General features: G+C 35.7%; 1 protein-coding gene and 1 pseudogene across 1 annotated transcript; both read left to right on the top strand.

The window, feature by feature from the left end:
* The first annotated feature begins 393 nt into the window (after positions 1 to 393).
* On the top strand, positions 394 to 3,031 carry LOC107592140 (uncharacterized). Its single transcript, XM_016281532.1, has 2 exons — positions 394 to 504; positions 1,904 to 3,031. Exon 2 carries the CDS (start codon positions 1,959 to 1,961, stop codon positions 2,637 to 2,639), a length of 681 nt encoding a protein of 226 aa, XP_016137018.1. The 5' UTR covers positions 394 to 504; positions 1,904 to 1,958; the 3' UTR covers positions 2,640 to 3,031.
* An 8,296-nt stretch (positions 3,032 to 11,327) lies between these two features.
* Positions 11,328 to 12,691, top strand: LOC107592139 (uncharacterized; annotated as a pseudogene).
* Positions 12,692 to 22,613: the final 9,922 nt, after the last annotated feature.

The raw sequence follows: 22,613 nt of genomic DNA, 5'->3' as shown, positions 1-22,613 counted from the left end.
AAAATCTTATGTAATTGTTGCGTTTAATTGACAGTAAGACTAGTTTTACAATCTATACTCAGTGTGTTTGACATCTGAGGACTATAACCAGTTTTTCCACATTGTTTGACTCATGCATTAATATTAGACTAGTCAAAGTCACAATTTCCTCTTTTTTTTTAAACAGACAAACTACATTTTTTCTCATTTACTCATCTGCTCCCCTTAGTTATTCATTCTTGTCTACGAGATACACAACTGAACTTGGCAGAATGCATTGCAGCCATTTTCCATGCAGGGAGGGTACTGTATGTTCTTCAGAAAGGGGATTGCGGAAAAGCTGCATACTTTTTTCTCCTTCTAAACCAATCAGCATTGCTGTGGTATGAGTCACTCACACACCCTACCCTTATATGACAAAGAGGGGAGGTGCTGTTTTTCAGACCGGACAGTGAAATGGTGGCTGCTTGTACAAAAACAGCAGCAGCACCATTAGCAACTGAGCAGCTACAGACACATTTACAGGTAAGATCCATAGCTTAGAACATTCTCCTGCTTCTCAATTGTGCTAAACATGCATCCTGTGACAATATGGAAAATTTATGCTGCTTCATGTAACTGAACATTGCTGTTCGTCTAACCCTCTTGAGCTAATTGTTAGCCTGTTTACAGGCCATCCTGTCATTCATTCAGCGTAGAAACCTATTTTACCAAACCGACAAAGATCAACTGAATGTTATAGAACAAATACTGTTGCATTTAGAAAATCTTTTCATTTATAGCAAGGAAAACTTGAGTAAAGCCTCAAGTATGACATCATTCATTATGCCATGTGGTTTAATAGGTATGTCAAGCCCAACATGATTATCAACTGCATTGTTTTAGTTGTAGAATTACTAGTTTTGTTTGTTTTACTGAGCCAACTGGTTTTTGTGTACTATTAAATAATCCGTCATTTTGTGTTTATTTGAGTCAATACTTCCATTCTGAAAACACCCAAATCTGTAAATAAAATGAAATGCTGTATATAGGTTTAGATATTTTACAGTATACTAAATAACTTTGTCCCTAGTATGAAAGTTCAGATTTTTGTTACCTCTTGGGGAAAAAAAGATACAGTTGAATACTACTGCTCCGGACACCACAGATTCAGAACTGGACAGCAACCTTTTACAGCCAAAGAAAGAGAAATATAGTCCTATTAGAAAACCTACAGCTGTCTTTTAAGGTAGAATCTAATGGTCATTGAACCTCACGAGTGACCGATTTGGGTCACTCTACATAGGCTGCCCAAATACAAGCACAAGAGACTTGACTCACAATTGATTCCAATAGTTAAAAGTTAACCAGCTAACAGCATGATACTCTAATATGTATAAAAAATACAAAATGCACACAAATATTAAGTAAAATAGTCCATTTTTATTTGCACTGAGCTATTTTATAATTCAGTAATCAGTACTGAATGAAATGAAAGTTTACATTCCACAATGCATTTCTCTTTTGACACTACAAGTCTACAAAAATGGCAAATTGTGGAATTGCCCTCTCTATAATGTCTACACACAATGCTGAAGGCTACAGCTTTCAAAGCTAATTTTACAATTGTTTCCAAAAAAGACTTTTTTCCAAAGTGAATAAAGATTACTGGAATATGTTTCCCAAGAAAATATGATTTCAGGCCTTCAACTTCAAAATTTAAAGTTGAATTGTTTAATGTTGTCATTTCTTTGTAATTATTTGTGAAATTTCGGAAGGAACATTGTTTCAAAACCATTTTTTGGTCTATAACTAAAATCAAATGTCCAAGGAAGCATGCCAGTTTCAAACTTGAATGTTGTTCAGGACAGAAGTGTTTGAGTGTCATTATGGTCTGTGCTGTTTTCATAAGATTCATTAAGAACATTTCATCTTTTCATTTCAGTATCAGCCAAGACTGAAAGCCTAGAAGAACCAAAGTCCAAGATTCAGACCCATCTATGGCAGAAAAAAAGCAGATCAAAGTGACTGCGGTCAAAGTGCTGTGCTATGTGGAGAAAATCTCCTCCTTCGCCTCCAACATAGATCCTCTCTTTGGGATTGTGACTTCAGTGGTCGGGGTGGTCAGGAAAGGCCTCGTAGATGAGGAGGACCATGAGATGGACAAGGACTTCAAACAGATCCATGAGAAGCTGGAAACCATCTCAGAGAAGAACAAGCAGACCCTGCGGCAGATCCGCATCAACGAAATCAACGAGAATTATGGTAAACACGAGGAAGTCATCAAGCATCAGTACAACGCTTTCAACACCATGGTGCAAAGAGTAAAACTGGACCCAGAGAACTCGGATCGTCACATGGAGGAGTTTGTGAAGATCTACGAGAAGGATAAGATGGACATGAGCTTAGATTTGTATTACCGTGGTGTGAAAGGTGCCGCTTTGTTTGGGAGGCCCATCCTGCAGGTTTACCTGGAGAACTGCCAAAGAAACAAAAAGGTGATGGAGGCTCGCTGCTCTCACATCACCCACCTGTTTTACATCGGTCTAATGGCACTCATGGCCTACTACGCCGTCAGTGAAGATGACGAGGATGAAGTGAGAGAAAAATGGGCCCCGAGGGTCATTGAAATTCAAGCCAAGATGCAAGAAGTTCTGGACCAATGCACTGAGGAAAACTGAAGTGGGAACATTTCACTGAACGATTGCGGAGACAATCCACTTCATATGCTGAAAGTTTAAGGGTCGTGAGTAATCTTGAATTAGGAAGTTTAAATAAATCGTGTGGGGTGTAAAATGGGTGAATCTTTTCCTGCTTGCCAATGGACTTTTCAATGCAATACTAAAGTAGTGCAAAGTTCTTAAACTGTATATCGCCGTTTAAATTTTAAAAAAAAAAGTATATTAAGCATGTTTTGGTCATTACTGTGACTGAATATATTGTAAAAAAAAAAATCCAATATCATATGAGCCTTTGATGTGAGTTACATGTTATTATGAATTATTATATAATTGTTTGCTTATGTTTTGTGCAATATCTCCGATTCTTTGAACAATAAATGAATCTATTTTTTCGCTCATATCATGGCAGTTAGTCTCTTTATTTGTCATTTTATATGACCCAATGTGATTTCTGTCAAGTCAGTTCAGGATGTGAACACACTAAAGACTTTGACTGCAGAATGCAGGTGAATATGGAAATTGCATTGATTTGCATTAAATGCAAACTTGTCAATGTTTCAGAGACAGAGTGCTGTGGTTAATCAATCTCATCTGAAAAATATATATAAAAAAGAAAGATTCCAGGTTCAGTACTAATCAGCAGTATTTATGGCATAAAGCTGATTACAATTTCCAATTCTTTCTTTCTGGGTTATATTGAGGCATTTACTGTACAATGGAAGTGAATGAGGCCAATACTTAAACATTTATACTCACTGTTTCAAAAGTGTAGCCGCAAGACTTAACAACATGCATGTTAGCATGCTTTTAGTGTGAAAAATAATTTACCTAGACGTCTACATGAAGCATTCGCAGGGTCACCAGCGGACCATGGAAAACCTCTGCACTCGACCCGCATACCTGTTCTGCATCGGTTTCATCGCTCTGATGGGCTACTACGGCATCCTGGGGGATGATCTGGAATCTCAAAATGAAGAGTGGGAAGAGAATATGAGGAACGTGCAGGAGGTGCTGAGGAGATGCAAGTGATCGTGAAACCTTTCTGCACAACCACGCTCTTTATTGTCTTTGTGCTTCGCCTTTTTCTCTTACTTTAATAGACTTCATCGACCTGCAGCATCTAATGCAGCTTATCTTCCTGATGACCGCAGGTCATGCTGAAGTGCACACAGTCATTTCCTGCATGTAATCTAGTTCTTGTTTTTTAATCACACAATCACATTTCTTCATGCCTTGCCTCGGTTTAACACTACATGACCAAGATATTTCACACTAATCTACAGAATGCTGGCTGTGGTTATATAAATATTATTAAAGTTCATATGCATTCATAAGCAGTGTCATCTTGAAAATTGTTTTAAAAAACTTCAAGACTACATGATGAACAACTTGTTTCCTGAATAAATACAAAGTATATACAGTTATAAAATATGTTCTATAAAATATAATTTAAAGAATCTATCTATCTATCTATCTATAAACATTGCAAAAAAAAGAGCATATAATTTACTATCTGTGCATACTAAGATCGAAATGTTCATGTTTATGCATCTTTTCGGCAGACAGATTTTAGTGTGCATTTAATTGTATCCTGTCTGTGTGTCTTATATATTTTTTAGTGCCATTAGAACAGATTATCAGAGCATATATTTTAATATGAGAGGTGAAATTTAAACTGAAGGTTATTTTTTGCATTTCTTTGACCCTTTTGTTTTGGCTAAATTAAAAGATTATACTTGATGTACAGTGCTGCACATTTAGTCTGACATGGCTGAAGTTCATCAAGATAATCGTGTTTGTTTCACATTTGTTTATCCATAAAGCACTGCAATATACATAAAAGTAACAAAATTATGTGTTTTGAATGTCTCATGGATTGGAACACATTACCTTCCTAATCATTATTAAAATACTTTTTTTAACTCTTTGGAATGCTGATGGACTTATAATGCTGTACAATATTGTTACATTTTTCAATAAAGATATAAGGAATGAAAATAACTATTACAAGTTGTTTTGACTTAAAGGAGACCTTTTTACAATATGTAATATAAGTCTCAGGTATCCCCAGAATGTGTCTGTGAAGTTTCAGCTCAAAATACTCCACAGATCATTTATTATATCATTTTGAAAATGCCTATTTTGAGTGGAAGCAGAAACAGGCTGTTTTCGTGCGTTGTCTTTTTAAATGCAAATGAGCTGCTGCTCCCCGCCCCCTTTTCCAGAATAGAGTTGCGCCATTACCGCTTGGACCTGCTAAAAAACATCTGTTTTCGTTATGATTATCATGTTTATCGCGCTGAAATCATGCGTTTTAAACCATATTCATTTAAACTTCTGATATATAGTTTTCTGAGTGCACACAACCGAAGCACACGGACAGAAAGCGGCTGTTAACAGTCCTTAAAAAGTCTTAAAATGTCTTAAATAACATTTTCCTAATATAAGGCCTTAAAAAGTCTTAAATTCGGATTTGATGGGTCTTAATTATTTTTGGTCTCATTACCGTTAAAATATCTTCAGTCTGACGGACCTAATGACTTTACAATCATTGGACAGACCTGCGGTAAATTACTGCGTCATCAGAGAGAATCGCAGTAAGTTAGCAGAATACAGAATACAAGCTCGCGCTGCTGAGGCTCACTCTGTTTGTCTCGAGACTTCAGAACAAATGAGCGTGACCGCACACATAAACTCAGAAGAAACACACTGAGGTAAAAATTCAAATTGTTTAGTTTATTCATAACATGATATAGTTAAATAACACCATGACAAGTGAGCTATTTTACTCAATATTCTCACGACGCAAAAAACAATAACATTCAAAACACCTACAAAGTGCACGCATTACGTGAAGTCTAGTGCGCGTGCGCTCTGCCTGATCACTGCATGATTCAGTCTATTAAAATACATTCAGAATGATCATAAATTCAAGACATGGGGGCAGAAAATGTGTATATTTATACTCAAGTTCACATGGAAGAGTGCCTTTTTTTCTCCAAAAATTACCATATACAAATGTGATATTGATTTTTTACAACAGTTCAATAAACTAGACGTTTTATTAAGAGACTTACGTTTTAGACACCATATTACCTGTTTTTGCACTATTTCGCCAACAAAAATAATTCCAAACAAAGCCACAGCGCTGTTTTGTGTCTCTGAGCAACATGACGGTGTTTCGTTCCTGAATGAATCAACCGTTTAAATGATTCCGTTCAGTCGCAATGACTATTAATTAACAGTGACTTGCTGCCACCTACTGGCGGTCTTGATTTCACATTTAAAGTATCTTTTCATTTTTGAAATCATTTCAAATATCAGTATTTAATGTTTTATGTTTAATATATCAAAACATTATTTATGCATTTGTAACTGCAGGTTAAATGCATTAATGTTCTGCATTAAACAGTGTGTAAACACATCTAAATGCCACTTCAGATGCAGCTTATGTCTGGATTGCAAAGATGAATTTTGTTGATACTGATTTCATTTAATTGGTAACAGCCCAAATGTCTTATTCTTATTCACTGATTAAATGTAAGAATTTGACTCAAAAGACAATGCACACTTATAGAAAAATGGCTTTATAAAGGTAAAATGCCCATAAAAGGTAAACATATTTTATATGGAATATTGTCTGCTGACATGAAAAGTTCACTGTATATCATAGTAATAAATACCATTTATTACAGCATATATATTTTGTTTTCTTTTTAATTTATACACATTAAATATTACATATATGTATGTAATAAAATGTGTATTTCCATTACAGGTTAAATTTAATATAAGGTGGTATTAAAAAGGTCTTAAAAAGTCTTAAATTTAACTTGCTCAAGTCTGCAGAAACCCTGTTTAAAGACACTAAAATTCATTATATACTGTATATTTAATACAATTAATCAGTAATGTAATCATATATATATATATATATATATATATATATAAGATTTAATTTAAAGATATATTTAGAATATAAAAAATTGAAAAATCTTACACATTGTTGCCGTAAACAAATTACAGTAGCTGTAGGGACTTTTCTTGTTAGATGTTCTTCTGCCACTAGATAGCAGTAAAAGACCATAAACTGAGCTCAGCCCTAAATATGAACACAAGCATTCTTCTACTGCTTAATGCATATTGTATGGATAGCACATACTAGTTTTAATATATGTCAAATGCAGCTATAATCAGTTTAAACTGACATATGATCTCACTATGTTATTATATTGGAAATAAATATATATATTGCATTTTTAAATGTATTTCATTCATTTTGTGTAAAAAAAAAAAAAACATACAGCCAATGTTATTGTACTGTATATTTGAAGTATCTGTGCGTCAAATGAAGCAGACATATATAAGTTGATATCAGACTTTTAAAACCTCTAAAAATAGACTCTGGTAAAACATCAACTAGGCCTATGCTAAAATAAAAATTGTGTTGTTAGAAAAAAATGTTTAACTTTGAATGAAAGTCAAAAACGACAGATGATTTTTGCCTACACAATAGAATTTAATCAGGTTAAACGCCATATCGCCATATCGAATTTAACACGGATGAAAACGAGCCTACGAGTGATAGTTTTTATAATGGCACATACTATATAAAGAGCCTAAATCATGCATTTTTCACAACTTTCATAACTGTTTTATAAAGTTTTTTTGTCTACTGCCTTTTCTCCGTAAAGACGTTTCGTGCAATCATTATGTAGTTAAAGGGGTCATATGATGCTTTTTTAAAGATCATTCTTTTGTGTATTTGGTGTAACAGAATATGTTGACATGCTTTAATGTTCAAAAAACACATTATTTTTCAAATACTGTATATCATTGTAGGTCCTCTATGCCCCGCCTCTCTCAAATGCTTAGTTTTCTACAAAGTCCCTCCTTCCGACAAGCGCAGTCTGCTCTGATTGGCCAGCTGACCCACTGCGTTGTGATTGGCCGAATACCGCAAGCACTCGTCGGAAATGTAACGCCCCTTACCATAATCGCGAGCTTCATCTTTCAAAATAGATGTAAAGACAGTAAATAATGTCATTAGTTTTACCATCAGTTCAAGCCCGAAAGGGGAACAGAGTCGTGTGACAGACACAGTGATGAAGCTGGTATGTGTTTGCAGTACACAAGCCACGGTTAAAACAGCTGACTCCACTGTGATGTGACCCTGTCTCTCTCTCTCTCACACACACACGCACATACACACACACGATGCGCAAAACTCCGCATTTGAACAGTCAATAACAAATACTTAAACTAATAACAAAACAGTAGCTGATTCAGAAGCGCCAGATTGTCATAGCAAAGTCAGAATGACCTCCTCTCCTAGGTTCACGAAACAGTCGTCCATAAAATGCATTGCTGTTCTGTTGTAAGTGATCTTAAAGATTCCTAAATGCATCTACTTTCGGAAGGCCAAATAAAGTGCTTTTGCTTTCGCCTAGAAACACACAGCGTCTCCCTGACATGCTGCTTCAACACTAACTGCGGTTACTGAAACCACACCTACTTTCTTTGCGTGCACATTTGGGCGCATTATGCTAATATTCCCACATAGTGAGGTAGATATGTGGGGGCGTGTTAGAACGAGGCGTTTTAGGGGGGTGTGGCAGAGTCTTAACTTTGTTAAAGAATATCTCTTTGGTTTTGAGACTTTAGTCTTTGCAACTTCAGGGATCTTATCGATGCACAATCAGCTTGTAACACTCCAAAGAGAAAGGAAAACTTGAAATCAGCATCATATGACCCCTTTAAACAACAGTACAATCAATGGTGTAGTTACAGCATCTACCAGCAGGGGCTAACTGGAGCACGCGCAAAGCTCTCTTTGAATTGTCCAAATCAATGACCTTTCACACAAATAATACATTTCCCTCCTAAAATATTCAGGATTAAACCTACCTAAGCAGTTTGGAAGACATTATTACTTTATCCTTATTTTCCTGTTGTATTAAACACTTCTGTTTCATTTAAGAAAGCATAGCCTAAACAGTAATAAGCTTGGTAGACTGAGTACATTTGAGACATGTGTACAGTTGAAACACCTTAAACAACTTGCGTACACAAGAACCCCAAGCCATGATTTTTGCTCCACACATGTGTATTAGTGTTCTCTTTGATCAAGGGAAATTTGAAATGTGTGCGTTTTTCCACTCCGAAGATACTGGCAAAGGTTTCTTTTCACCATGTCCTTTCCACAATGAATAGCTTATTATTCTTTTATGATTGTTAAACTTACCATATATCATTGCAAACGTTAATCTGTGCTCTAAAAATAGACATATTTTATGACATTGCGCCATGCAAGGTCTTTTCATAATCTAGAGAAACGTGCGAGTATGTCAGTGGGGTACGGTTGAGACGCTGTGTATCAACTGTACCCAGACAGGTGTCCTATTGCTTCACATGCTGTTTAGTTGTACAGTGTTATGATAACAGGTTAAAAGTCACATTTACACACACGCTACGCAAAATCTGTTAAAAAAATATATTTGTGATATTTCAACTGTGTCATTAAAAAATGTCTATTATTAATGGACATGTTTTCTAACATGAATGTTAAAAGGATTACATAGCATTTTAAGAAATATACTAGGTGGTAAAGTGGGTACAGTTGATACACACTTTATAGGTCGATATGTATACAGTAACAGTTCAATCATAGAAAATAAAATGCATATTCAGAGGCTGTGTGTGTTTGTGTATTGGTATTACCTACGTTATGGGGACCAAATGTCACCATAAAAATAGTAAAACCAGTAAATTCTAACCTTATGGGAAGATTTTTTAGGTCCCCATGAGGAAACAAGCTTATAATTCATACAGAGTGATTAAAAAATGTAAAAATGCAGAAAGGTTCGAGTGAAGGGTAGATTTAGGGTTAGGGTTATAGAATATACAGGTATGTATATTGTTATTTTTACTGTTATGTTTACATTTATACTGTTTGCCATATCTTTTCTAGTGTTAAATATGTGTTCCTATTTTGTTTAACTGAATCTGAATTAAAGCAAATAAATGAATCTGATTTTTTAAAATGCATAACTGTAATTTTGTAATTTATTACATTTGCAATAAATGGTTAGCCAGCTTTAGAGCATTAAGAATGGGTGTCTCAACTGTGCCATGGTACTACAAAAATGCACCTTATGTTTATGAGCTCCTTATGAAAAATCACTTCATTCCAGCATCTAGTTTTTGTGTAGTGATGAAAAAAGCAGAAAGCGTCTCAACTGTACTCAGTCTACCCTACTTTACCCTTTGTGTATCACATCACAGAAGACAGATCTTTAGTCTTGTTCTGCGTCATTTCATGTCATCAGCCAAAGATGTTTGCAAAGACTCTTATGTCAAGTCTGAGAGGCAATCATATGGACACGATTCTGAAAGACAGAAAAAGAAAGAAAGAAAGATATAAATGTTAAGGCTTTTCTGGAGGAGTTATGATCCACAAAAACTATAAATACAAAAATACTTTTTTGTAAATAAAAAATAGTAAAAAAAAATAGACTTTCATTTCAATTGAATGTAGGCTATGCGTCAGTTTGGTTTTATTGCGTTGATTAAATTATTATTGTGACAGAAATTACAAAAAAATGTCCTAATATAATAGGGTTTATGTGATTAAAAGAAAAACAATGGGAAAAATAGTTATTTTAGACAAAATTTTAACTGAAATATATCAACCTCGCCATATGACAATCCCTGGTCTCATCAAAATAAAATAATCGATATCAGAATATGATGTAATATAATGGGCCTATAAAATATTTCAGTTAGCCATTTCTTTCGTACCAAACAGGATGGAATAAGGCTGAAAACATAAAAATGCAAACACCTCTGCTGGGCCTCACGGGAATAAGTCATCATGTTCAGCGGTGTCAGCCGTCCATGATGCATTCAGACACAAGGTCACACTGATTTATCTGACTTATTTTCAAACGCTTATTTGTAGATTGGTAGAAAACAAATGTAGATCCACCACTTGATTTGCATATATGCACAACGATGCATGTGATTTCGTTTTTGTGTGTCCTTTACGGAACAGAAGATGGCACATTCAGTGGTGCCATATCTATATGCAACACGATTTTAAGCGCAAGTCATTTTATTTCTGTACTGAATGTGATTACTTAGAGATTTAAAATGTGCCTGGACTTAATTTAAGACGATTTTTCTCATTAACATGCATGCAGATTTAAAATGGGGAAAAAATGCTGATGGCACACTTGGCTATCGTATAAAATTAGCAACGTGAGAACAGCTTTGTGTATGCTTAATGCTTTCGGCTGTGATGGAAACACATGCAATCATTTAGGTTTTGAAAGATTTATAAAAACAAATCTTACATATTTACATCAAAAATATTATTATAATAAATCTGACCGCATGCACTTCTGCTTTTTTGTCTCTAAGACCTGTATTGTCTGAGAAAAGTACAAAGTAGATTTATTTACACTTCGGTCTCAACAAAAAAGAATACAGAACAAATGGAGACATTCAGTTTTCTTAAGCAAAAAGAATTATGAGCTTATGAAGGAAGCAATTAAATTGCTTTTGCAACTTTTATTTCACATTATGCAACTTGAATTAAAATTGACCCATTGTGTAAATTGATTTTTGATTTTAATAGTACAAGAAACTAAGGCATCTTTATATTATTATTTTTGTTTGTTTTTAGAAATGTCTAGTCCACTAGAGCGGGTTGTAGCCCAGAAGAAGGAGGCCATTGAAGCCGTAATGGAGATGTTTGCGAGAGGAGCCGAGGTGCTGGCCAGTGCTGTTGGGGAGCTGTGCCCACTTTTTGAAGCTTCTGCACCAGTTTTGAGGCTGGTCTTGGACAACGTGGAAAGCAAGGAGGTCACATATGTCAAAGATCAGTTTCTAGTTGTGAGGAGCAAATTAGAGGACATCAACTGCGAGATTAAAAAGGGACGGTTGGATTCTCAGTTCTTCACTGTGGAGGAATATATATGCAACCAGTTTAGAAAATACATAGACATTCTGAAGGCTAAACCTGAGTATAAGGAGGTCAGAATACGCTTGTTCTTGCAGCATTTTCCCAAAACAGGAGGAGAGAAGAACCTCTACATGCTTTATGATGCTGTGATGGGGAACAGCACATTTGGGGAGCCAATCATGGATGTTGTGGAACAATACGAGGCCAGAAACAGAAGGGTCCTGGAAGACTTCTGTGTCAGGCTGAAGGAGCTGCTCTGCTTGGGAATCATTGCACTGCTGGGATATTGTTTCCTTACTCAGGGTGAGGAATCAGAGCAGGAGAAGATTCAAGAGTGGAGCACGAAGATCCAAGAAATTGAGACGAAAATGAAGGAAACGATAGAGCAGGGGTAGGCAAGTTCGGTCCTAGAGAGCCGCAGTCCTGCAGAGTTCAGCTCCAACCCTAATCAAACACACCTGAACAAGCTAATCAATGTCTTCAGGATTACTAGGGCTATAGGCAGGTGAGGTTTTTTTTTCAGGGTTGGAGCTGAACTCTGCAGGACTGCGGCCCTCTAGGACCGAACTTACCTACCCCTGCGATAGAGAAATGTGGGGATTTGCTTCCAGAGCAAGCCGAACTGGACATCAAGAGGCTTTTGAAGGAGAAAGAAGATGGGAACCTTCAGGAAATGGCCAAGGAACTGCTGGACTTACTGGTGAAAAAAGTACGTCTGGGTGAGCTGGTCCATCAGAGCCATTAGCAACTTGGGCAAAATTAGCAACTTGAGAGCTGGACAAAACTTTCAGTGTGTGGCTGGACAGAATTATTTTGAAGTTTCTCAAGGAAATGACACCAACCTGCTGGTCTCGTTCAGCAGCAACCCTCAGCCTGTGCCCAACGAGAGCGTGAAACAGACGATGGAAGGTCCTGCGAGGAAGGGAGACGCCAAAGCTGTGATGGAGCTTCTGGAGAAGCAGTTAGCTGGGTTTCTGGTTCATGCATCAGTCGTCACAAGGACAGCTTTGCTCTGTCGAGTTTTCCTGAAGAATGTCACTACTGGGAGAAACATAAGAACGTGAATATGTGTGTGCATTCAGAGTAGATTTAAATGGTTAAACAGGATAGTTAGTCACAGTTTTTCAGTATTTTAAATTACACTAAATATAAAAAACTACTATAGCTGCACTTTACTTGTCACGAATCCGGTCCATGAACTTTCCATTTCATTGACTCTCGCACTACACTCTGTTGCACATCACCCCGGACTACATTTCCCATCATGCATTGCACTGATTGCACTCAGCACGAATTGCACACACCTGTTTTCACTGATTGCACCCAGCTGTTTCATATCACTCCCTCACTATTTAACGCTCACTCTGATCCCTTCCCTCTGCCGAGTATTGTTTCAGCGTTTATCACTCTCCTAGAGATAGCTACCTTACGGAGCCCTTGTCATTGCCTTAGCCCTAGTCATTTGCCTTAGCCTTAGCCCTAGTCATTTGCCTTAGCCTTAGCCCTAGTCATTAGCCTTAGCCTTAGCCTTCTCGGTTTCTGATCTTCGCCTGGTTCCCTGGATTCACCCCTTTTGTCTTGCCCCTTTTGATTCTGTCTGCCGATCGTCGACCTGCGCTAGCCCTAGGACTATTCTTGTGTTTTGCCCACCATATACCTGTTTGCCCTCATCTGACCCATGCCTGCTGTATGACCACGTCTCTGTCTCCAAAATAAAGCTCTGCGAATGGATCCGCAAGTCTCACGTCTCGTCAGCCCCGTAACATTACTGTATTTATCCAGGATCTATGTCTTGAAAACAGTATTTATATGGCATTGTTCATTGTCAGCTTACTGTCTCTAACAAACAGTTATTGCATTTATTGTACTGTTTTTTTTCTAAACTGAAACCAAAGTGATCTTGTTCAGACTAACCAGTTTAACTAACCAGGCCATCTGTGTATGCGCTTTTATAAGCAATTATATGCAGTTAATATTATTTTATGTTACAAAGTTTAATGTATCTGTCTAAAGTCATGCCTTAAAACCAGGGATTCTCAAACAGAGAGCCGGGCTCCACTGGGGAGCCTCAGCAAATTTACATGTGGTCCTGAAAAAAGACTTAAAATGATCTGCAGTGAGATAAAACAAGCATTAAATAAGCTCAAATAATCAAAAATCAATATTAGTTATTTTCCAGCAGGATTTGGCACCTGCCCACACTGCCAAAAGCACCAAAAGCTGGTTCAATAACCATGGTGTTACTGTGCTACAAACTCGCCTGACCTGAACATCATAGAGAATCTATGGGGTATTGTCAAGAGGAAGATGAGAGACACCAGACCCAACAATGCAGATGACCTGAAGGCCGCTATCAAAGAAACCTGGGCTTCCATACCACCTCAGCAGTGCCACAGGCTGATTGTCTCCATGCCACGCCGCACTGATGCAGTAATTCATGCAAAAGGAGGCCCAACCAAGTATTGAGTACATGTACAGTAAATGAACATACTTTCCAGAAGGCCAACAATTCACTAAAAATGTTTTTTATTGGTCTTATGAAGTATTCTAATTTGTTGAGATAGTGAATTGGTTGGTTTTTGTGAAATGTGAGCCGAAATCATCACAATTAAAAGAACCAAAGACTTAAACTACTTCAGTCTGTGTGCTTTGAATTTATTTAATACACGAGTTTCACAATTTGAGTTGAATTACTGAAATAAATGAACTTTTCCACGACATTCTAATTTATTGAGATGCACCTGTATATATATATTTTTTTCCATTTAATTTTTTCAGAAAACATGGATATATGGCAGAATACTTAAAAAAAAAAAAAAAAGTATGGTTTATAAAATTGGCATTAAATATTGGAAATGGGACTCTGAATATGGCATAAAATTGTAACTCTTAAAATGGGATAAAATATACATGTAGAAATGGAGTAAAAATCTTTTTTATTCAATCCTTATCCAGAAAATTACAAACAATAGGAAAGGTTTATAAGCTTTCTAATGTTGTTGTGGGAGGCCTTGAAGACAAAAAGGTTGAGAACCACTGCTTTAAACAATATCATGAATAAATGAATGTTTTGTAAAAAGGTTAAAAGTAGGACAAATGGCTTGGACCAAGTACACTGTATTTTACTGGTGCACAGCAAAATCCCCAGAGTTAAATCAACTCTGCTCAGAGTACATATTGTCCCAATCTACAGAGTGTTAAAGTAACACTGAAGCAGAGTTACCACTGTTGAGGATTATGTGATATGTTTTCATGTCTAAAAGCCTGAGCTGTAGTTGTTCATCTTCAACATTGTTAACAGCGGGTTTTCTTTACTAATGCTCACTCATCAGTTAATTAATAACTTTAACTCGGCTTCAGTGTTACTTTAACACTCTGTAGATTGGGACAATATGTACTCTGAGCAGAGTTGATTTAACTCGGGGGATTTTGCCGTGAGGACTGGCAAGTTGGCCTTTGTTAGAATGACCTGCTTACATACCATGAAAAGAGGCAATGAACACATCTCAGTCCAACTGTCTTTTCTCAGCATCCCATACAAACTGAGCTTTCAATAAAAGTAAAACAAGGACCATTGCAAATGTTTACAAGAAATTGTTTCAATATATGACACCCATTGCTATGATATTCCACCCAAAGCCACATTGAATTCAATTACTGTTTTTGTACACAAGTCAGCATTTTCTGGCCAAGGGCTGCAGAAACATGGTGAGTAACGTTTCACTTTGTTAATATAAAGCCAACGAGTTTCGAAGTGCTGTGATCAGCTCTCCAGATCCAGTCATTAAAATCACTGAGGTGCTGAGTGAAGGAACAATCCATCATTTGACACTCAGGAGGGAGGATCCATTTCCATTGTATTCTTGTATTCCATTGTGTGCGTTTCTATTGTGAGTTAATGCTAAAAATCTGATTGTAAATGCATACTGTTTGAAGCTATACTGAAAACCATTGGGAATTAAAATAATATAGAATAAACCATTATTAGAGGCCTATTATGACCCTCTGATGCAAGATCTTTAAAAGCCATTTATAACCATTCTGTGACCAAACTACCGTGGGTGATGACCTTTGAACCCTACACACATAATCCAGTATGACTGTCCTCTTTATATGTCAATAGATTTTTGATTTATGACAATGTAAACCTCTTTAATTTTAAATAGTTTAATGCGGGGAAATCCAGACAGGTACAAACAAATAAAACATATTTTATAGGTTCATAAAAATTGCGGTTGTTGAATGTTAATGGTTTAAAAAGGCCATTTTCTTGCCTACAAACTGCCACTGACTTTACCAAATCAATCCTCTCTCAAAAAACATCATTCTGAAAAATTAAATAAAGATTATTATTTTCTTGTTCCAAAAGTAAAAAGAATCATAATTTCATCCAGATTTTTCCTTTGTGATTAAAAACTGTTTAATGCGGGGAAATCCAGACAGGTACAAACAAATAAAACATATTTTATAGGTTCATAAAAATTGCGGTTGTTGAATGTTAATGGTTTAAAAAGGCCATTTTCTTGCCTACAAACTGCCACTGACTTTACCAAATCAATCCTCTCTCAAAAAACATCATTCTGAAAAATTAAATAAATATTAGAAATAATTATTTTCTTGTTCCAAAAGTAAAAAGAATCATAATTTCATCCAGATTTTTCCTTTGTGATTAAAAACTGTATTTATTTATTTATTTGTTTGTTTGTATTTATTTAGGAAGGTGGCCAGCATCTTATTAAAAATACAAGGTGGGATATTTTAAGTTATTGAAACAGTTGTTCATGCTCCTGTTTCAGAGTCTGAATGGAAATGCATGGCTCAGCTTGTATTCATTAGCGGTTGAGGCTTCTGTCCTGGTTAGAGCTATTGATCATGTGGCTTCCGTCTCTGAAAAAGGGCTGAACCTTAAACCTGTCTGTTACTAGACCAAAACAAACACCTATCATTCCAGTTTGACATAGCGACATGTTTTGCTGGATTACTTTAAAACTTTTAAATAAAGGCAAATTAAACCACACCATCTCCAGGAAAGGGCATCAGTCAATATCAATATTTAATAAATAAATGAGTGATTTTATGAATCTCAGCATCACAGTAGAGCCGAGGCGGTCGATCAGTTCCAGCATACCTCACTCTGGTTGCATCTGCCAATCACAGCCTGAGCTAATGACATTTTGTCAGAGTGGGCCATCGACCAGCTTCCTGGCCTTAAGTGGCCTGATCTATTTCCTTTGTGATTAAAAACTGTATTTATTTATTTATTTGTTTGTTTGTATTTATTTAGGAAGGTGGCCAGCATCTTATTAAAAATACAAGGTGGGATATTTTAAGTTATTGAAACAGTTGTTCATGCTCCTGTTTCAGAGTCTGAATGGAAATGCATGGCTCAGCTTGTATTCATTAGCGGTTGAGGCTTCTGTCTTGGTTGGAGCTATATTGATCCATGTGGCTTCCATCTCTGAAAAACGGCCGAACCTTAAACCTGTCTGTTACTAGACCAAAACAAACATCTATTATTCCAGTATGACACAGCGACATGTTTTGCTGGACTACTTTAAAACTTTTAAATAAAGGCAAATTAAACCACACCATCTCCAGGAAAGGGCATCAGTCAATATCAATATTTAATAAATAAATGAGTGATTTTATGAATCTCAGCATCACAGTAGAGCCGAGGCGGTCGATCAGTTCCAGCATACCTCACTCTGGTTGCATCTGCCAATCACAGCCTGAGCTAATGACATTACGTTTTCGTCAGAGTGGGCCATCGACCAGCTTCCTGGCCTTAAGTGGCCTGATCTGATAAAAAGCATTAAAACATTTGTACTGTGACACACACCAGTTCACCCTCAGCCTCCGCACATGATTCATCCTTCTTGCTGTTATTCTTAACACAATGAGTATATGTGATACTGCAAATAAAAAAGCATTTTAGCATAACATCTCAATCACGATGATCTGAAATGAAAAAGCATAATAACTCAAAACAGCATCAAACAGAACTGTAAACAAAGCTATATCCATTATTATTTATCAGCAACAACTATTAACGGTTCTAATTAGTCAATATCTTGCCCAGGACACCATAATTAAATATTCATGAGATTATGACCACACCCCTTGTTTTTTCTCATTGCCTTTAACTAATTGAAATATGTTTGTTGAAATTGTGTACATCAGGGTTATTACAGTTAACTAAAACTATATAATTTTTTTTAACAGAATTCTAAAAATGTTTAATTTTTAATTGTATTCAATTTTATTTCAGCGAGTTAAAGCAACGTTTCAATTTTTCATTGAACTTGATGTACTAAAATAACTATAGACATATTTAGAGAAATTAATAAAAATGACAAAAAAGACCATTTACAAAAATGTTAATTAATATTAAAATGAAAACAAAAATAAAAACATTCAAAATATGAATAAAATTATAATAACATCTCAATAACATTAAACCTGTTTTAACTAATAAATAACTGTTATTTATTTATTTATTTAGTTAGTTAATTCAACTTCAATTATTTCAATTCATTTCAGTTATGAAAGCAGCAACATATCAAGAATTAAAAAAAATGTAAGATTATATACACAAATTATTATTATTATAATTATTAAATTTTAAATGATCTCAGCAGGCAAAGTTTATGTTTAGGTCATATTTGCCGGGGGACACGTGGAAACCTCATTTCAATAAAGGGAAGTTGATTTAAAGAAAATAAAGTGTCAGTTTCAGTCTTTGGGAGCAGGAGGTAAATGACACTGATTATGCTCATGGGTTTATTTTTGTCCACTCGTTCACCAAACCATTAGCGTATTACAGTTCTAATCAGTATATTGATCTTGTTTTGGCTCCATCTGCACTCGCTCTCATTTCACACAATGTGTGCGAGCCTCGTAGTGTAATGCTGTTCGCTGTTTCTCTGTCTTCTGATCGTTCTGAAGGTCACAAGCATGTGTTTGTGCATATATGTCACCAGCAGTAATATCCTGATGACAGCAGTTTGTGTCAGCTTTGACTTTTTTTTTTCTTTTTTTGCATGTCACGCAAAATTCCAAAAAGATTCCGTTTGTGTATTTTGTTAGACCAATGTTTCAGATGACTCTCTTGGGCTAAATGTTTTTTCTTACATGCAGACTAACATCTGATATTATTGACTGTATTGACTGATGATGTCAACAGTTTTCTGATTTTGACACCCAATTTGCATACTCAAATTATCATCAAGAAAATACAAGAACAAATATCTATCTAATGTATATATTTTAGTAAATTCAAAAGCATAATTAAAATTATACAGAATTTATTTAAAGCCAAATTCTTTTTTCCTTTATTTGTTCCTTTTATTTTTTTAAATTAAATCTTTTAAAAAAAAAATAAAAATGCCGTATTGTATAATTATATACAGTATATATGTTTCTACCTTATTTTATGACCAATTCTAGTGTATAACAGTGTACATAATATTTGTATACTATTATATTTTTATTTAGCTTTTTATATTTTCAGTTTAATTTTCATTTTGATTTAAGTTTAATTTGTAGTAATTTTGTTATGGTCGTTTGTCTTTTTTATTTTTTAGGTTTTCTTGAATATTTCTATTTAGGTTTAATTAATTTTTTCATTTAGTTTTTTCATAATTTCATTTTTTTCCCAGTTAGTAATTTTAGTGCTTCAATTTTTTTTTTCATTTAAGTTGCCAAGGTAACATTTAAGTTATTCATGTGATATTTATATTTTACTTCAGCTTTATTTCAATTAACAAAATTGTTTTTAACAGTTTTAGTTAACAATAATAACCCTGGTCTAGAACCACACGACATGACAAACTGGATAAACCATGCTCAATCAAACATAAAGCCTAAGCACTCTCACAGCACAAAGAAGTACTGGAGAGCGCTGGTTTTCACTGTTAATCAGAGTCTTGTAGTGTAGGGTTTGGGGATTGAGGTTTCATCTGTCGTTTTTAAGAGCATCAAAAGACACGCTTAGGTGAAATGGACTGCAATCCATATAGAGCCTCCAACAAGCCACTGAACATTTGCCTGCTTCCTGTGATCTAGACATCTATCGATCTTTTGAGTCTAAAGAATGGACTTAATGTGCAGAGTGGCAGGTTGCCTGACTGTGTCCAGTTCTTAGATTAGACTGATCAGGACTGGAAACAACTGTACCATAGCACAAAAACACAGCTGGCAAACATCTGATAGTTCTATGAAAAGTAAATAATTATTAGTATTATTAATACTCTTATTACTAAAGTCAAATTGCAAAACATGGATGCAGGCTGGTCATGTGATCTCAGCATGGAGGACATTGCAGTGAATTTTATTTGAAATATCTGTTTTGGCAAATACAAATCCAACAACGAATTTGACTTAAGTAATTCAATTCACCTCCTCCAAAAATCTGCCATGTCAATCAAGTGCCACTACAAAATAAACCCAATCTACCATATCATTTAAAAATATATATATTATACAGAAACTAAATAAGCTGTTACCTGAAAGTGTTTTTGTTTCAGTTAACAGGACAAACTAGTTTGATTTTCACTGACCCCGCAGGTCCTCATATCCGAAATCATGCTGATCATTGTAAGTACATTCATTTACTATGAACATCACAGCACTAATTATGAGCTGCAGAATGTTACAAAAACAGCATTCTTCCATCTTAGAAACATAGCCAAGCTACGGAACATGCTACCTGTTTCTGATGCAGAAAAGTTAGTTCATGCATTCATGACCTCAAGACTGGACTATTGTAACGCACTGCTAGCATGCTAACAGGTAGTCCAAAATGCAGCTGCTAGAGTCCCAACCAGGTCAAGAAAATATTATCATATTACCCCAATTTTACAATCTCTACACTGGCAATCTCTATTAAGTTCCGTATCAGTTACAAAATATTACTACTTACTTATAAAGCCCTAAATGGTTTAGCTCATGTGTACCTAACCAGTCTTCTACCACGCTACAATCCATCACGCTCCCTAAGGTCACAAAACTCGGGACTTTTGGTAGTAAAAGTCCACTAAAGGAGATAGAGCTTTTTTGCATTTGGCTCCCAAACTCTGGAATAGCCTTCCTGATAACGTTTGGGGTTCAGACGCACTCTGTTTAAATCTAGATTAAAGGCACATCTCTTTAGCCAAGCATTCACATAATGTATCTCATAACCTTGTTCTCCAGTTATATCTGATCAAATGCACATTATCATTCTTTGCTTGGTTTGAACGCATAATTTTTTCGGAACACCTGAGAAGAGATGATGCCAACCCCTCAGGGGACCTCAGATGACGACAACCCTGAACCAACATACAAAACGACCAAATTTTGCTATAAGTTTGATCGCAACATATAATCATTGCTGTTAATAGTGTTCATTGTTTGTTTGAAAACATATCATTAACTAACTGCATGATTTTTACTGTACATTTCTGCCATATGGACATTCATTTTCTGTTAAGCTGCTTTGCAACGATTTGTATGGTGACAAGCGCTATACAAATAAATGTGAATTGAATTGAAGTAACATCTTGTGGCTACAAGCATACATAAACCATACTGATAAACTGTGATCATAGTAATCAAACAGAAGTTACTATCTAAAAGTCATTTGCCTCAGGCATTAGTTTACTAAATTAAGCTAGCTTTGAATTAGTAAAGGGCAACATGCATAAAACATATATATATAGTAATTAGTAATTTTGTTGTGTTTTTGTCATATTTATTAGTTTTTTTGTTTTTATTTATTAGCTTTAGTTCATTTACTTTTAATTATTTTAGTACTTCAACTTAAATTAAATTAAAATGAGAATTTAGAGAAATGAGAAATAAAATAAGTTTAATCCTGAAACTGAGTGAAATTTACTCATCACTAATTATAGTTAGTGATGGGCTGCATTCTAGACTATTATTAAACAGACTAACTCATAATCTTATTACTCATGCTGTCAAATTAATGAACTAAATGTCAGAACAATTTCTCACTTTTTCAGTCCGTGTCTGTGTCTTTGCTGTCATCCGACTGCAGGGTCTCCACTTTGGAATGGCCATTTCCATTCAATGTCATAAATTTTACGAGTAATCTCAACAATAACAGCAGATAATCAAGAGTCTTGCATGACAAACTGCTCTTATTCAGTGTTGTCCATCAAAATAACAGGAAAAAGAAGATGTCTGCCAGTACTTTGTCTATGCAGTCTGTGTCATAGTGCTACTAACTACTTCCTCATCATGTCTGTGTTTTAGTGCACAAGTAGGAAAACAGGAACTATACGTTTTAGGAACTGACTACACACATTTTGCATTACTCCACCTTAAGAGGAACATACATTACCATCAATGCCACCGTAACGTCTAAAGCAGGTCTACATCCTTTCACAGTGTGAATGATCACATGACATCTGGAGTCCTGCAGCACCACGGAGAGCACCTACACTTCCTATATAGATGGATAGATGAATATACAGAATATAGATAGATACAGTAGACAGACAGATGGATAGATGGATAGATAGATAGATAGATAGATAGATAGATAGATAGATAGATAGATAGATAGATAGATAGATACCATTGCAATTAAATGGGTCATATGATGCAATTTCAATTTTTCCTTTCTCTGTGGAGTGTTACAAGCTCTTGGTGCATAAAGAAGATCTGTAAAGTTGCAAAGACTAAAGTCTCAAATCCAAAGAGATATTCTTTATAAAAGTTAAGAGTCAGCCATGCCCTCCTAAAACGGCTCGTTCTAACACGCCCCCACATATCTACGTCACGATGTGGGAAGATTTGCATAACGTCGCCCAAATGTTCACGCAAAGAAAGAAGGCGTAACTTTTATTCTCGCTGTAGTATTGTTGTTGCCGCCGCCATGTCGTGAAGGTGCTGTGTGCTTCATTGTGAAAGCGAAACTACTTTGTTTGGTCTTCCAAAAGAGGACGATATCGCTTCGTCATGCCTGGAGCTGATCCGTGCTGGTCGCTGAGGGAATACATCAACTT

This window comes from Sinocyclocheilus grahami, unplaced genomic scaffold (genome assembly GCF_001515645.1).
Source record: "Sinocyclocheilus grahami isolate Dianchi unplaced genomic scaffold, SAMN03320097.WGS_v1.1 scaffold150.1, whole genome shotgun sequence".
In the NCBI taxonomy this organism is placed as follows: domain Eukaryota; kingdom Metazoa; phylum Chordata; class Actinopteri; order Cypriniformes; family Cyprinidae; genus Sinocyclocheilus; species Sinocyclocheilus grahami.
The sequence above is the reverse complement of the archived record's forward strand: the minus strand, read 5'-3'. Positions and strand labels throughout refer to the sequence as shown.

Excerpts from the sequence above, each read along its gene's own strand:
- LOC107592140 (XM_016281532.1), top strand. The coding sequence starts at position 1,959 with ATGGCAGAAAAAAAGCAGATCAAAGTGACTGCGGTCAAAGTGCTGTGC.